The sequence below is a fragment of the Schistocerca gregaria genome, chromosome 8 (assembly GCF_023897955.1).
Source record: "Schistocerca gregaria isolate iqSchGreg1 chromosome 8, iqSchGreg1.2, whole genome shotgun sequence".
Classification (NCBI taxonomy): domain Eukaryota; kingdom Metazoa; phylum Arthropoda; class Insecta; order Orthoptera; family Acrididae; genus Schistocerca; species Schistocerca gregaria.
The window spans coordinates 477,473,693-477,491,938 of record NC_064927.1 but is presented as its reverse complement, the minus strand read 5'-3'; the positions used below and the strand labels follow the sequence as shown (position 1 = coordinate 477,491,938).

At 42.2% G+C, this 18,246-nt stretch overlaps 1 protein-coding gene across 1 annotated transcript; it reads right to left on the bottom strand.

The window, feature by feature from the left end:
- Window positions 1-3,035: 3,035 nt before the first annotated feature.
- LOC126284314 (uncharacterized) lies at window positions 3,036-17,753 on the bottom strand. Its single transcript, XM_049983148.1, has 2 exons — window positions 17,710-17,753; window positions 3,036-3,541 (listed from the first exon to the last, which is right to left on the bottom strand). Exons 1-2 carry the CDS (start codon window positions 17,716-17,718, stop codon window positions 3,176-3,178), a joined length of 375 nt encoding a protein of 124 aa, XP_049839105.1. The 5' UTR covers window positions 17,719-17,753; the 3' UTR covers window positions 3,036-3,175.
- Between the last annotated feature and the right edge of the window lie 493 nt (window positions 17,754-18,246).

Sequence of the window (18,246 nt, the reverse complement as noted above, 5' to 3'; positions counted from 1 at the left end):
TGTGTCACACATTAGTGGCGTCATGATATAATCGTGTAGCTGTCAAAGAAACTAAGTACTAAGTCATCTTTAATCGCACAGAAAGTACTTCAAATAAAGAATGTCTTTTCAACTAAACCAAAATGTTGTATTAAAATCTCATTAGCAGTATATGTTCTAAGTATGTAAGCCTGATAGTCTTTACGTAATTGTGCATTTAACAAGCAAGAATGTACACATACAATAACACTGTGTCGTCTGTTCACTATAACAATGCACTCGTAAATGCCGTCTAAATATGTTCCCTAGGTTGTAGACTGGATAGTTAACTTCAAAACATTGTTGCATGTGAACAGTTTCTCAGTGTGACAAATTGTACTAGTATCGTGAAGTGAAAAATTTTATGGCAATGACTAAGTTAAAAAAACAGGTTATCTCTCAATAAACAGTTTTACATTGGAAATGAGGTGCAATCCTTTACTCTTCCTATTACGCAGTGTTTCAACTTCAACGCAATTATAATGTGGTGTACGTCGGATTCTGTAAGGTCCATTGTAAATCAGAAAGAATTTGTGACTCAAGTGTTTCTTCTTATGTGACAATGAATGAGCTTTAATGAGAACCTTGTGACCAATATAAAATTTCTTTGCATTTGCTTTACCGTGTAGTTTTCTCCTTTTTTTGCTGCAGATTTTATATTTTTAATAGCGAAATCAATTATGTCTTTGTGTCGAAATTTACGTGTATTCGGAAAAAGTACAAGCTCTCTGATTCTGTTCGGAGGTTCCTCAGTCTTCAGTAAAATAATAGGTGGTAAAGCAGTGGAGTCATTCAGCACGTTTTGAAATAAGTGTAAATATCTGTTCCATTGCTGATGCTTTCTGTGACAGTAAAGCCTGCAAAGCTTGTTGATTTCTTTCATAATCCGTTCAGACGGGTTACCATGTGGTGAGTACAATGAAATAAAAACAGAATTGATTTTATGGTTCCGAAGCATGCGTGACCAAACAGTAGACCTGAATTATAGTCAGTTATCAGACATGGCTTTACTATCGTGTCCAACTTCACGTAAGAAATCTTTAACAAAGGCGTTGGATACAGACCGTCCAGTGGCTTTACGTAACGGAGTGAAGGAAACAAATTTTGAAGCAAGTTCAACAGCGACTAGAACATACGAAAATCCTTTCGATGTTCTGTCAAGGGGTCCCACGAGATCAACAACAGCAAAATCTTTTAATTTAGAAGGAATGATAGGTAACAACGGAGCATGATGTGAGATAGCAGATGGTTTCGCCTTTTGACAAAGTTTACAAATAGACAAGACTCTTCGAATTCTCTTTTCCATATTGTTAAAATAACAAGTCGTTCGAAGAATATGATAACATTTCCGTGGATCAAAATGTGCGTAGCTGAAATGAATGTACCAAATGAGTTTATTAAAAAAATTGTCGGGAATGCAAAGTACCCATAGCTCGACATCAACATTGCAGCGTTTGAAGAGTACGTTGTTTCTAACCCGATAATAATGACGAACCTGAGTGTTTGTCTTCTCATGCCATTTACCTTTGATGTCTTTCCAAATCGGATCTTTATCTTGTTCATGAGCAATGTCCTTTAAAGATGTGGAGATGAAGGTTTCAAAGGCGACTTTCTGAATGTAAAGAATACTGAAATTTTTCTCGAGGTTGTCTTTTGTGTTACTTTTCTCAAGCCCAGCAGGTGCGCCTGACAGTGCGTCCGCAACAATGTTCTCTTTGCCGGGAATGTAGACACATTTCGTTCTTTACCTATTCTGATCAACACTAAACTCACACACAATATTTTTTTCGCGCAACGCATTCTGACATTCAATAATACCTACAGAAGAATGGCCCTGACTAACATTAACCTATACCTTTCACAAATCACTTACCTCACAAGAATCTTCGTTACTCGAACTACTGCAATACAGCGAGCGCCACTACTGCCAGCTAAATGAAAGATTCAAACTACTGAAGGCACTAACTAGTGTGAGGCATAGTTGGCAAGTGAAAGATTTTGATAGAGAAACCTTAATAGTGTTTAAAAGTCACAATATATAAAGCAGTTCATGACATCCATTTTTACAAATGTACTGTTTCTTATGGACACAAGTCCAGATCATCCGCTCTCAAAAATCCGCCATCTCACCTCCCCACGTCCACCACTGCTGGCGGCTCACCTCCAACTGCGCAACGCTACGCGCTGTTGACAGCCAACTGCCAACACTACAATAGCCAACAACAATGCAAACCAGCCACAGACTGCACACAGCACAGCCAGCGATTTTCATACAGTGCGCTACGTGGCTTTACCAATATAAAAACCTAAACAGCCTACTTACAATAGTTACAAGTAAACGAAAACTTCCATGCGATTTCGTAATATCTGTGGCAGGTATAAATGTTGAGACTAGAATCACGTTTCCAGTCCACTTTTAGGGAACATCAGTCCCTCAGCTTACGATTTTTTAATGTCTGTGTACAAAGATATATTGCATTACATTTTCCCTATATTTCTAGGTTTTATTACTTTTCCCTTCTCCTTTCCCATCCATTTCCCTTTCTGCCACTATTTCTTCCCTTCTACTTATTCATGTTTTTCGATCTTTATTGCCCTGGCCCTGTGCATCTCCCTCACACTGTTTTTTTTTCTCTCTCTGGCATGCGCTTCCTTTCGACCACTCCTTCTCTGTCAGTCATTGTTATCTTTCTCTCTTTTCTTCTCGTGTAACCCTCTGCTTTGCATATCTTACCTCTCTTCCAGTTCTTCCTTTCTTTCTCTCTGCTTCTGAACCTACATGTTACTGTGATCACAATATACATGCATACATGGCGTATAATGTGCAATCTATGTTTCCCTGTCTGCCTGTGTGAAACAAGAATGGTGATGGTTGTTTATTGTAATGTCGTTGGATCCATTTTAAGGTTAGATTAGGTGGTTCTGCAAAACGTCGATTTAAAAGGATGAATGTAAACTTAGACACGAATTCAATTAAAAATATTTCACTATTACGGCACAGGCACAATTTTATTCACACAAACTGGATACAAGCAGAATACAGTATAAAGGATCAAGTGATGGGTAGTCTATGAACTCAGTACTGTGGGTTCAGGCAGACACTGTAAACAGAACGACGGCACACGGGTAGATGTCAAGGGATTAGCTGTAGCTGGATTTATTGACAGAGGGGAGTTCGCTGCTTGTTGCAGGGCAGAGGGTGGTAGTTTCCAATGGGTACCTGCCCAGAGGGGTAGGCGGTGTTGTTTACATTGACATCGGGGTTGAAGCTACCGACGCCGAAGTTCACCCTACTCACTCCGGAGGCGCTGGATACACCGTGGGAAGGATAGTGGCTGTTATTTACATTGACGTTGGGGTTGAAACTCTTATCGCCGAAGTTCACATCCCCCACTCCGACATCGCGTCTCTCGTTAGGTTGGTACTGCTGACGCTGCTGGCCGGTACTGCCGGTGCTGGGATTGGTGGGAGCTGCAGTAGCAAAGGCGGCGGCTGCCGCGCCCAGGATCACCACGGCGAACACCTGTGGACCAACAAGTGCAGGCTTAAAGCCGATTAACACTGGATGTCTGCATTAAAGGACGGAAAGCTAAATGAGGTCACGGTAAAATTTTGCTCTCATCACAGTAGACACAATGGGAGCTGAAAGTCACTTCACCTTACCCCAACATGGAGAGGTCAAAGTAACGTTATGAGATAATATCTCCGGCACAAAATGTCGTGCCGGCCGGTGTAGCAGAGCGGTTCTAGGCACTTCAGTCTGGAACCGCGCGACCCCTACGGTCGCAAGTTCGAATCCTGCGTCGGGCATGGATGTGAGTGATGTCGTTAGGTTAGTTAGGTTTAAGTAGTTCTAAGTTCTAGGGGACTGATGACCTCAGATGTTAAGTCCCATAGTGCTCAGAGCCATTTTGAGTCAAAATGTCGTACTATAAAATCAGAACCAAGGGGCAACCAGTAATAATGTTTATTATTGCCAAAAGAAAACTTCATAATATATGAACTATTTATAGTCTATATGGTATAGTGATCAAAAGTGGAACATTAGGGAAAATTTCGCCCGAACATTTCGAAAATTTACATGCAAAAACATCAAACAATAAGAGCCGTATTTAAGGCTGTTTACCCTGTTCATTGTATTTAGTTATTTATTTCTAAATACCAAATAACATCAAATACAAACGAACTTTCCTCCTCCATTGGAGACGAGGTTTTCTCTGTCGAAAAAGGTTATTTCATGAAAGTTTTTTCGTATGTTCTGTGACGAAACACGTATTTTCACTCTCAGCTACTTGGCCTTCTTTGTACAGAAACACTCAGTAGAAAAAATATCAGTCATCATGGAACATTTGCGCTGCGTCACGAAAGCAAAGCAAGAGCAACGAATATAGACTAATATGGAGCGAAAACACAAAGCTCACACCTGTAAGAGAGTGCAGCAAAAGTAAGTTAATTTATGATGTTAGCAGACGACGCTGGCAACTTCAAAACTGTCTTCCCGATACATTTTGAGTCTAATGTCCTGTCCGCCCTGTACGGTACTGCTGACTGCCTGAGTGATTCGATACATTTGAAAAGCATTGTGGAAATTACTGACCAATCGTTCAGTACCAGAGCATTCCATCAAGTGTGAATCTATGTTTACCGTAGGCTTCCGTCATGTAGGAATGGCACACAGTGAAAACTATTATTGTGACTGGTTTTTTCTGATGAACAGTATTTCAAACCTTCAATGCAATTACAGAAACGCAAATGCAACCATTAAAGGCTTTTTAATAAGTGTTTATTCTCCAGCAATCGGTTTCACTGAAGCAATCGTCTTCAAATAATGGATTAACTGTGTATAAAGTTAAAAGACAGTTATGTAAACATTTTCATTTGCAGCTTGTATTCCGAATGTTTGTGTGTCTAACGTTGAAACTGTAAACAATTACTTAACCGATGCCAAAGATCATTGAAGCAGTTCTAATCAGCGACCTGAATTAAGTCTCATGACTGAACCTAATTTTCTGAGAGTAAAAGTATATCACTATAGCTCTTAGTAGTTCTGGGTCACCATACTAACGTTCAGCTCCTTCTCACCCTATTGTGAGTTTCAGAATTATAATTGCACTATGCGTAGACTGTCACAGAAATCGTACACTGTTATAAGCCATGCGTCTTTCCTAATTCTGTATTACAAATATACATCTGTGCTACACAAACAAATATGCACGGTGTGCAAGAGATCACTATGTATTACACTCCACAGAAAAATTCTTTCTTGTATGATTTAAAAAATTCTTAACAATCACTGGAAGCAGTTACTTTCATAAAGTATATGTACATACAAGTATAGAGCGATTTGAATATGGCCGACTATACAAAGTTAAAAAGCTAGCAAGATAGGCACCACACCGAGATCCATTAGAGGAATGCTCAGGAAATGTGGCCATATCAACGAAGGAAATAGATTAGGAGACACTCGTTCGGCCAATACTTGAATACTGCTCGTCAGTATGGGATTCGTAACAACTAGGGCAGAGGAAACAGAAGATCGAAAGAAGAACAGCACTTTGTGTTATAGGTTCATTTAATAAGCGCAAAAGCATCGTGGAATTGCTCAGCCAACTACAGTGGCAGACGGTGCATCTCCGTATGGCCTATTATTGTTCCACATAACTCGTGACTGGAATACTCTTTTTCATATTTTAAAGGTGGCAGGGGTGAAATACAGGGAGCGAAAGGCTGTTTACAATTTGTACAGAAACCAGATGGCAGTTATAAGAGTCGAGGGGCATGAAAGGAAAGCAGTGGTTGGGAAGGGAGTGAGACTGGGTTTTAGCCTCTACACAATGTTATTCAATCTGTATATTGAGCAAGCAGTAAAGGAAAGAAAAGAAAAATTTGGATTAGGTATTAAAATCCAGGGTGAAGAAATAAAAACTTTGAGGTTCGCCGATGACATTGTAATTCTGTCAGAGACGGCAAAGGACTTGGAAGAGCAGTTGAACGGAATGGACAGTGTCTTGAAAGGAGGTTATAAGATGAACATCAACAAAAGCAAAACGAGGATAATGGAATGTAGTCGAATTAAGTCGGGTGATGCTGAGGGAATTCGATTAGGAAATGAGACACTTAAAGTAGTAAAGGAGTTTTGCTATTTGGGGAGCAAAATAACTGATGATGGTCGAAGTACAGAGGATATAAAATGTAGACTGGCAATGGCAAGGAAAGCGTTTCTGAAGAAGAGAAATTTGTTAACATCGGGTATAGATTTAAGTGTCAGGAACTCGTTTCTGAAAGTATTTGTATGGAGTGTAGCCATGTATGGAAGTGAAACATGCACAATAAATAGTTTGGACAAGAAGAGAATAAAAGCTTTTGAGGTTCGGTGCTACAGAAGAATGTTGAAGATTAGGTGGGTAGATCACGTAACTAATGAGGAGGTACTGAATAGGATTGGAGAGAAGAGAAGTTTGTGGCACAACTGGACTAGAAGAAGGGATCGGTTGGTAGGACATATCCTGAGGCATCAAGGGATCACAAATTTAGCATTGGAGGGCAGGTTGGATACGCCCACATAAGGCACGCGATCTCCACACGATGTGCTTACTTCATCGATTTCTTACCCACTCATGCCCACAGTACTCATCTTCTCACATTAAACACCTATCATTATTCCACAAACGCGACACCAGATCGGATACGTCTAGCATCTTGGCTGTACCTTCACATAACACAAAACCTTTCTCTGTGTCATTCTCCATCTCAACCATACGACTATGGAACGCGCTCCCCTGTGATCTGCGTCTTATTCAGAACTACTCAAAATTCAAGAGGGAACTCAAAACGTATATACACTCCTGGAAATTGAAATAAGAACACCGTGAATTAAGTGTCCCAGGAAGGGGAGACTTTATTGACACATTCCTGGGGTCAGATACATCACATGATCACACTAACAGAACCAAAGGCACATTGACACAGGCAACAGAGCATGCACAATGTCGGCATTAGTGCAGTGTATATCCACCTTTCGCAGCAATGCAGGCTGCTATTCTCCCATGGAGACGATCGTAGAGATGCTGGATGTAGTCCTGTGGAATGGCTTGCCATGCCATTTCCACCTGGCGCCTCAGTTGGACCAGCGTCCGTGCTGGACGTACAGACCGCGTGAGACGACGCTTCATCCAGTCCCAAACATGCACAATGGGGGACAGATCCGGAGATCTTGCTAGCCAGGGTAGTTGACTTACACCTTCTACAGCACGTTGGGTGGCACGGAATACATCGGACGTGCATTGTCCTGTTGGAACAGCAAGTTCCCTTGCCGGTCTAGGAATGGTAGAACGATGGGTTCGATGACGGTTTGGATGTACCGTGCACTGTTCAGTGTCCCCTCGACGATCACCAGAGGTATACGGCCAGTGTAGGAGATCGCTCCCCACACCATGATGCCGGGTGTTGGCCCTGTGTGCCTCGGTCGTATGCAGTCCTGATTGTGGCGCTCACATGCACGGCACCAAACACGCATACGACCATCATTGGCACCAAGGCAGAAGCGACTCTCATCGCTGAAGACGACACGTCTCCATTCGTCCCTCCATTCACGCCTGTCGCGACACCACTGGAGGCGGGCTGCACGATGTTGGGGCGTGAGCGGAAGACGGCCTAACGGTGTGCGGGACCGTAGCCCAGCTTCTTGGAGACGGTTGCGAATGGTCCTCGCCGATACCCCAGGAGCAACAGTGTCCCTAATTTGCTGGGAAGTGGCGGTGCGGTTCCCTTCGGCACTGTGTAGGATCCTACGGTCTTGGCGTGCAACCGTGCGTCGCTGCGGTCCGGTCCCAGGTCGACGGGCACGTGCATCTTCCGCCGACCGCTGGCGACAACATCGATGTACTGTGGAGACCTCACGCCCCACGTATTGAGCAATTCGGCGGTACGTCCACCCGGCCTCCCGCATGCCCACTATACGCCCTCGCTCAAAGTCCGTCAACTGCACATACGGTTCACGTCCACGCTGTCGCGGCATGCTACCAGTGTTAAACACTGCGATGGAGCTCCGTATGCCACGGCAAACTGGCTGACACTGACGGCGGCGGTGCACAAATGCTGCGCAGCTAGCGCCATTCGACGGCCAACACCGCGGTTCCTGGTGTGTCCGCTGTGCCGTGCGTGTGATCATTGCTTGTACAGCCCTCTCGCAGTGTCCGGAGCAAGTATGGTGGGTCTGACACACCGGTGTCAATGTGTTCTTTTTTACATTTCCAGGAGTGTATTAGGGACGGTATAGCCACCATTGTTGTGCCCCTCTCATCTCTTTCTTTCTCCTCTCCATCAAACCTTCGAATTTTCCCATTCTATTTCTCTTCCTCTAACCTATCTACCTCTTATATATCTCTTTTACCTCATTCTATCGTCTTATGTCTCTGCTCGATGAGAATAACTCACAAGCTACAAGAACATAACTTGAAAATTCCCAACTAACAATAGGACTGACATTCACAAAAGAAAAGTATTTTTACTTTCATATACATAGTCATTATTATTATTATTATTATTATTATTATTATTATTATTATTGTCATTATTATTCTTGATTGTTATAATTATTTTTTATTGTTATAGTTATCATTGTACTACTGTTATGATCTCTATTTTTTTTCTTTAACATCAATACTGCATAATACATTATATGTTCTTAATGTTCTGTAGAAACTGTAACTCGTTCCATCTGAGTATGCCTGGTTAGGTGTAAGAGAGGGCCTGAAGGCTCTAATCTTGCCAGGGAAAATAAATGCATAAATAAATAAATAAATAAAAATCGTAGAGGGAGACCAAGAAATGAATACACTAAGCAGATTCAGAAGGATGTAGGTTGCAGTAGTTACTGGGAGATGAAGGAGCTTCCACATTATAGATTAGGATGGTGAGCTGCATCAAACCAGTCTCAGGACTGAAGACAACAACAACAACAACAACAACAACATCTCGTGAGAAGACCATCAGGATAGTCAGAGAGATTGAAGTGCACACGGAGGCCTACCGACAATCGTTCTTCGTCGAAGTGTATGTGACTGGAAAGGGTAAAGGCGGAATTGAGTTGGAACACAAAGAACGCTCTGCTACACACCGTAAGGCGGTGCGCATTGTAGCAGATGTACTACATATTTAGAACCTGTCATATTCATTCAAAGACGACATATTATAATTATGTGTATAATGATGCCATTCTCGTTCACTACTGCGTAAGATATTTTAAGCCTAATTTTACCTACACAACTGTAAGAGGTGCGTATGTAACACAGATCATTTAGAAATATATGGCCGGACTTACTGTGTATTGTACCAGACGGTTTGTCCTATTCATTCACAGTGGCATGCGGTAATAGCTACTGCTTGTTCAGTACTGAACAATCTCTGGGGGGAGGGTTGATTGGGTCCCATCCGATTTTAGCGATAAGAATGAATATACACGTTTGTTAAGCTTTCTGGCAGATTAGAACTGCGGTCGACTACAAATGTTGGCGGCACAGTAATTCGTACCCGTTGTGGCTTGTGTTGCGAAAATTTGCCCCAAGGACTGTATTCTGGCTGAGGTTGGATTATTTGACTTTTACTTTTTTCGGTGGTATTTTCTTTTACACGCATTTTCAGAATTATTCCACAATTATATGAATAAATACTTTTTACATCCCCTTCTACCGTAAATTTGTACACCCTAAGCAAAAAAAGAGAAGGGTTTATCGGGAATGGTAGATGTTAAGTACGTGTTCCGACAAAGAAATGATTAAAATTTCAGAAAATATTTCATGATTTCTTCAGGACAAAAAGCTTCAGAAATTGAGCAGTCAATCACGCACTGGTCCACCTCTGGCCCTTATGCAAGCAGTTATGCCACTTGTCAGTGATTGATACAGTTGTTGGATGCGCTCCTGAGGGATATCGTGCGAAATTCTGTGCAATTGGCTCGTTAGATCGTCAAAGCCTCAAGCGGGTTGCAGGGTCTGCCCATAATACTAATAACGTTCTCAGCTAGAGAGAAATTCCGTGACTTTCCTGGACAAGTTCGGGTTTGGCAAGCAAGAAAAGAAGCATTAGAATCTCTCGACTAGTGCTGAAATGTAAGCTCAGTTTGGGTTTCCTCGAAGGGTACCAAAGCGAGGAGTAGAATATCCTAGACGTAACGTTATGCTCTAAGTGTATCGCGGATGACATCCAAAGGGTTCCTGCTACCAAACGAAATGGCACGCCACACCAGCAACTCTGGTCGTGGGGTCGTGTGGCGGGCAACAGTCAAGTGACTACCCCACCGCTGTCCGGAACGTCTCCAGTCTCTGGATTCCAGCGGCTCTCTGATTTGGTGAAGGCTGCCGGTCTTGCTTACGAGATAAAGGCAGAGCTCACCATCTGCAGCATCGTTGACAGAACCGACTGCGGACCTTTGGTGCAGAGCCGGGTGGAGGGTCTGAATCAGAGGCTCAGACGGTTTTGCGACCGTATTGGCTGCAGATTCCTTGACTTGCGCCATAGGGTGGTGGGGTTTCGGGTTCCGCTGAATAGGTCAGGAGTTCACTACACTCAGCTGGCGGCTACACGGGTAGCGGAGGCTGTGTGGCGTGGACTGGGCGGTTTTTTAGGTTAGAAGGCCTCGGGAAAGTGCTGGATGGGCTGCAATGTCAGAGGGTGCTTGGCAATTACAGGACGTGCTTGGATCAAGGAACAGTCGGAATTTTAGTTGTAAACTGTTGTAGTTGCGCTGGAAAAGTCCCTGAGCTTCAAGCGCTAATAGAAAGCACAGAAGCTGATATCGTTATAGGTACAGAAAGCTGGCTAAAGCCTGAAATAAGTTCTGCAGAAATTTTTACGAAGTCTCAGACGGTGTTCAGGAAAGATAGATTAGGCAGAATTGGTGGTGGAGTGTTTGTGTCTGTCAGTAGTGGTTTATCTTGTAGTGAAGTCGAAGTAGATACTCCGTGCGAATTGGTGTGGGTGGAGGTTATACTTAACAGCCGAATTAAGTTAATAACTGGCTCCTTCTACCGACACCCAGACTCCGATGATACAGTTGCGGAACAGTTCAGAGAAAGTTTGAGTCTCGTAACAAATAAATACCCCACTCATACGGTTATAGTTGGTGGGGACTTCAACCTACCCTCGGTATGTTGGCAAAAATACTTGTTCAAAACCGGTGGTAGGCAGAAAACGTCTTCCGAGATTGTCCTAAATGCTTTCTCCGAAAATTATTTCGAGCAGTTAGTCCACGAACCCACGCGAATTGTAAATGGTTGTGAAAACACACTTGACCTCTTAGCCACACACAATCCAGAGCTGATAGAGAGCATCATGACTGATACAGGGATTAGTGATCACAAGGTCATTGTAGCTAGGCTCAATACCATTTCTTCCAAATCCATCAGAAACAAACACAAAATAATTTTATTTAAAAAAGCGGATAAAGTGCCACTATAAGCCTTCCTAAAAGACAATTTCCATTCCTTCCGAACTGACTATGTGAATGTAGACGAGATGTGGCTCAAATTCAAAGATATAGTAGCAACAGCAATTGAGATATTCATACCTCATAAATTGGTAAGAGATGGAACGGATCCCCCGTGGTACACAAAAAAGGTCCGAACGCTGTTGCAGAGGCAACGGAAAAAGCATGCGATATTCAGAAGAACGCGAAATCCCGAAGATGGGCTAAAATTTACAGACGCGCGAAATTTGGCACGTACTTCGATGCGAGATGCCTTTAATAGGTTCCACAACGAAACATTGTCTCGAAATTTGGTAGAAAATCCGAAAAAATTCTGGTCGTATGTAAAGTACACAAGCGGCAAGACGCAGTCAATACCTTCGCTGCGCAGTGCCGATGGTACTGTTATCGACGACTGTGCCGCTAAAGCGGAGTTATTGAACGCAGTTTTCCGAAATTCCTTCACCAGGGAAGACGAATGGAATATTCCAGAATTTGAAACACGAACATCTGCTAGCATGAGTTTCTTAGAAGTAGATACCTTAGGGGTTGCGAAGCAACTCAAATCGCTTGATACAGGTAAGTCTTCAGGTCCAGATTGTATACCGATTAGGTTCCTTTCAGATTACGCTGATACTATAGCTCCCTACTTAGCACTCATATACAACCGCTCGCTCACCGATAGATCTGTACCTACAGATTGGAAAATTGCGCAGGTCGCACCAGTGTTCAAGAAGGGTAGTAGGAGTAATCCATTTAACTACAGACCTATATCATTGACGTCGGTTTGCAGTAGGGTTTTGGAGCATATACTGTATTCAAACATTATGAATCACCTCGAAGGGAACGATCTATTGACACGTAATCAGCATGGCTTCAGAAAACATAGCTCTTGTGCAACGCAGCTAGCTCTTTATTTGCACGAAGTAATGGCCGCTATCGACAGGGGATCTCAAGTTGATTCCGTATTTCTAGATTTCCGGAAAGCTTTTGACACCGTTCCTCATAAGCGACTTCTAATCAAGCTGCGGAGCTATGGGGTATCGTCTCAGTTGTGCGACTGGATTCGTGATTTCCTATCAGGAAGGTCGCAGTTCGTAGTAATAGACGGCAAATCATCGAGTAAAACTGAAGTGATATCAGGTGTTCCCCAGGGAAGCGTCCTGGGACCTCTACTGTTCCTGATCTATATAAATGACCTGGGTGACAATCTGAGCAGTTCTCTTAGACTGTTCGCAGATGATGCTGTAATTTACCGTCTAGTAAGGTCATCCGAAGACCAGTATCAGTTGTAAAGCGATATAGAAAAGATTGCTGTATGGTGTGTCAGGTGGCAGTTGACGCTAAATAACGAAAAGTGTGAGATGATCCACATGAGTTCCAAAAGAAATCCGTTGGAATTCGATTACTCGATAAATAGTACAATTCTCAAGGCTGTCAATTCAACTAAGTACCTGGGTGTTAAAATTACGAACAACTTCAGTTGGAAGGACCACATAGATAATATTGTCGGGAAGGCGAGCCAAAGGTTGCGTTTCATTGGCAGGACACTTAGAAGATGCAACAAGTCCACTAAAGAGACAGCTTACACTACACTCGTTCGTCCTCTGTTAGAATATTGCTGCGCGGTGTGGGATCCTTACCAGGTGGGATTGACGGAGGACATCGAAAGGGTGCAAAAAAGGGCAGCTCGTTTTGTATTATCACTTTATAGGGGAGAGAGTGTGGCAGATATGATACACGAGTTGGGATGGAAGTCATTAAAGCATAGACGTTTTTCGTCGCGGCGAGACCTCTTTACGAAATTTCAGTCACCAACTTTCTCTTCCGAATGCGAAAATATTTTGTTGAGCCCAACCTACATAGGTAGGAATGCTCATCAAAATAAAATAAGAGAAACCAGAGCTCGAACAGAAAGGTTTAGGTGTTCGTTTTTCCCGCTCGCTGTTCGGGAGTGGAATAGTAGAGAGATAGTATGATTGTGGTTCGATGAACCCTCTGCCAAGCACTTAAATGTGAATTGCAGAGTAGTCATGTAGATGTAGATGTAGATGTAGACGCATCTTAGACCTTGAATGTCATTGGCTCTAGCAGAATTGTCTTCAGTTATTCGTCCCGTTTCCAACTGAGCCCCGATGGCTAGCAAAGGATTCAACAAATCACGTCACCATGTTCTACATCTACATGACTACTCTGCAATTCACATTTAAGTGCTTGGCAGAGGGTTCATCGAACCACAATCATACTATCTCTCTACTATTCCACTCCCGAACAGCGAGCGGGAAAAACGAACACCTAAACCTTTCTGTTCGAGCTCTGATTTCTCTTATTTTATTTTGATGATCATTCCTACCTATGTAGGTTGGGCTCAACAAAATATTTTCGCATTCGGAAGAGAAAGTTGGTGACTGAAATTTCGTAAAAAGGTCTCGCCGCGACGAAAAACGTCTATGCTGTAATGACTTCCATCCCAACTCGTGTATCATATCTGCCACACTCTCTCCCCTATAACGCGATAATACAAAACTAGCTGCCCTTCTTTGCACCCTCTCGATGTCCTCCGTCAATCCCACCTGGTAAGGATCCCACACCGCGCAGCAATATTCTAACAGAGGACGAACGAGTGTAGTGTAAGCTGTCTCTTTAGTGGACTTGTTGCATCTTCTAAGTGTCCTGCCAATGAAACGCAACCTTTGGCTGGCCTTCCCGACAATATTATCTATGTGGTCCTTCCAACTGAAGTTGTTTGTAATTTTAACACCCAGGTACTTAGTTGAATTGACAGCCTTGAGAATTGTACTATTTATCGAGTAATCGAATTCCAACGGATTTCTTTTGGAACTCATGTGGATCATCTCACACTTTTCGTTATTTAGCGTCAACTGCCACCTGACACACCATACAGCAATCTTTTCTAAATCGCTTTGCAGCTGATACTGGTCTTCGGATGACCTTACTAGACGGTAAATTACAGCATCATCTGCGAACAACCTAAGAGAACTGCTCAGATTGTCACCCAGGTCATTTATATAGATCAGGAACAGTAGAGGTCCCAGGACGCTTCCCTGGGGAACACCTGATATCACTTCAGTTTTACTCGATGATTTGCCGTCTATTACTACGAACTGCGACCTTCCTGACAGGAAATCACGAATCCAGTCGCACAACTGAGACGATACCCCATAGCTCCGCAGCTTGATTATGTTCGAGAGAATAACTGGGTAAGTCGTAGAATTCTCCTTCTGGTTTGCTCTACTGGTACAAGTATTTTGTATTGCCATCAGTATGAATGAAGTTCGAGTATCTTAACGGATTATATCTTTTACAATAGGAACGTGTTCTAAGGTAAGATTTACCGGTTACGATGAAACATTACCATTTCCTTTGGGGTGACTGAATACAATCTGCATCACATATATGCTCCAGGTAAGGCCTTTGGTAACCTTTTAACCAACCGTTATACGACTGACGTTACTAGTGAACATATTAAAATATTTTTTTACGTCATTAAAAATTATCGTATGCTATAAAGGAACGGCACTGACCGAAATGGTGGTCCAGTGATTGTAACAGTGCAACTGCTGTTCAAATTGCGGTCCAGACACCAAGATTGTTTTCGGGAGGTTCGCTAATACCATTCAAGGTAAAAGTCAGTATTACGTATTTCAAACAAACGCATCCGATTTCCTGTCCACACTTCCCCCATCACAACTTGCGTTCCACCTCTAATCACAATTCAGTAGATGGAACAATATAACCCAAAATTCATTCCTTCCTTTGAAAATAACATTGAAAATGTCTTGAATGATATCGTCTTATTCTGCGTCAACAGCTTTCTCATTGCTTCTATTTAATCATACTCTGAACACTTTACGGAATGTGGAAGTGGTCTATAAAAATGTACAGGGATTTTAGTCTATGGGTCATACGTTAAATTAATTTATCATCGATCAGAAATCATAAACAAAGATTTGTCATAAAGATGAAGTGGTCTTATTCATCATGCTACAATACAACTATTGTGGATTCGCGCAATACAAAATTTTCCACAATATACGCAATCGTTTCATCCATTAACTTTATTGCGAAATTAACTTTGTGGACTAAAGACGCTAACGGCTACTGGTGAAGGTTATAAGTTCATCGAAAAAGAGAATGCATTTCGTTTAGGGATTTGTATTGGCACATATTACAACAATGGTAAAATTATTCTAGAAAGTAAATCTAATAAACAGAATATAAAACAGCGAGAGACCATCGACTGCTTCCATTGCTTCCTCTGTATGGTATACCGTATGGACGAATGTAATATATCTACTAGAAACCACAGTGGTGTGAAAAAATTACGTTCATTTTCTGCTTGGAAACCGTTTGACTCATTTAATACAACGTATTATAGTCAGATTATTGCTGGAAAGATAACTGTCGAGATTTTCTTCTTAATTTCCTGTAAATATGGTGTTGTAGACGTATGATAAAGATTAGGCCGACACATCAAATAAGAAATGAAAGCTTACTGCACATGGTGGATGGGGAACACAGCCGTTGAGAACAACTGCCTCGAGAAATGAAATGGACCCATTGTATACAGAAGTATCTATAATTAACTGGAAGGATAAAAGAACGATCTCTCAGCATAACAGTCTCCCTAACACCCGTCACCCGATCAACTCTTGACTACATAATAAGTTCGGTTGTCATGAAGGAAGAAGTAGTCCAACGATTAAGCTCATATTCTCCAAAAGCCACTCTTTTTAAATAAAACTTACATTTTTGGGGACTATTTTTGTCAGACAGTGGACGCCATCTTCCTAGATTTGCGAAAGGTGCTACATTACACCACATCATCGACTTACAACCAGGACGCGATGCCGTTATGTTTAAAGGCGTTTGACTGGGTTATTCAATATTGGAATGATAAAGTCAGTAATGATGGACATCCTAAACAGAAACAAAAATAAAATTGTGTGTGCATAAGATATAAGTAACAGGACAACAATCGTTTTCAATATGAGTGAACGATTCATCAGATATGTCAGCAATACTCCTTACGATGATAAACTCGAAGGAAAATATTGCCTTTGGATTTTTCAAGGAAAATGCAGTATTTTACAGCATTACCACTTTCTGCCTAAAAATAACTCTAAAGGAGGAAAAATACACGATAACGCCCAGGGGAACCTTACGAATCTGATAGTATTACGTTATATTATCAGCAGTAAGGTATATGGCTTATATCGCATAATATCTGGCAGGACACTATAAAATAGTGCGAATGGACCTAACACAGAAAATCAGAAGCAAGGTAGGCCGATAGAGCTCCCAGCTTCGTTAAGAGGATCCTGATAGGTGAGCGCAGCGTACTTGAGAATCTAGCACAGATCCTCTGGGAAAATTATGCAAATTTAGGGCCTAATGCAGTTCTCGCAAAACTGCGAAAAGTAGTGTTTGATGTCTAATGGGCAACAAAAAGCAGCCTCTATCGTACACCTTGTGCAGGGATTGATAGAAAGGTGAGGGTGTGTAGCGATGTGTAGAGAGACAGATTCATTTTTTTCATCCCTTCACGCTAGATTGGATTTAAATAGAAGACGCTATTCTTATTGTGAAGTACCCTCCGGGATATAACATAAAGTGACTATCGCTGTATACGTGTACCAAGCGGGAGTAGGGTTAGTGTATGGACTGACTCGAATATGAAAACTCCTTGCTGATTAAAAGTGTTTGCCGGACGGGAAATCTAACCCAGAAACTTGCCATTCATGTATCAAAGCTCTTACCAAGCCATCCATAGAAGTCTCACTACCCTCGCTCACTGTTTCAAAGTTGTAAGGATATCTCTCCAAGACGCTCTCTTGCATACCTTGATGCACTTGCGTTCTTGGAAGAAAACATTTCATGGAGAAATGGGTTATTTAAGGCCCACGGATTGTTTGTAGATGTAAGAGGAGCGCTAAAGGGACCAAAATAAATGTATAGACAGACTAGAATACGTTAATTATACTATGATCGTAGAAGTGGTATACTGGTATACTCGTATACTCGGACGTGGCAAGCCTGACGACTAATAGGCAAACATGACAGCCATGTAAGAATATTTGGACAAATGATGTGTATGTAAATTAAAGAAAAGGTGAAATGCGATTAGAAAGACTAAATACATAGAAAAGAAAGCAGAGGGAGTCCTTCAGCTGAAGGTCAGTAACAACAAACCATCGAATACTTACGGCTTTCATATTGGCTTGCTGAGAATTTGTGGCAGCTAGGAACCTGTTGGATCACCGTATGTGTCTTCCTCTGGCGGCGTCTGATCTTTTATACTCATCTGGCCGCTTGCACTGGCCTCAGAATGCTGATTTATTTCCCCAATTCAAAGGCCGGTACTTGTTGCCATTGTGTGCTTTACTTTCCGCCCTCGCCGCTTCCTGGTACTAAGTTAGGTCCCGCGTTTCCGCATGTCGGGACTCGTGGCTTACGCTGAAAACTGTGCAGTACGATTGACGTACGCCATATGTTCTACTGCCGCATCGAGGAAGAAGAACTGTAGAATGTGTGTGTCAATAGGAAGGCGACGCAACGCATATCCAACGGAAACAAATGTAGTTCAGTTACAGCAGTTATTTGAAATCACTAATAGTGTTCAGATGTGTGCGTCGAAAATCATTCTACCCTGAAGCAATATGCTTGTCGTTAAATGTAACTCTCTTTTCTTATTAGTTTACAGTTAATTACTTGTTTAATGTAGCCGTCATCTCTCATTATAT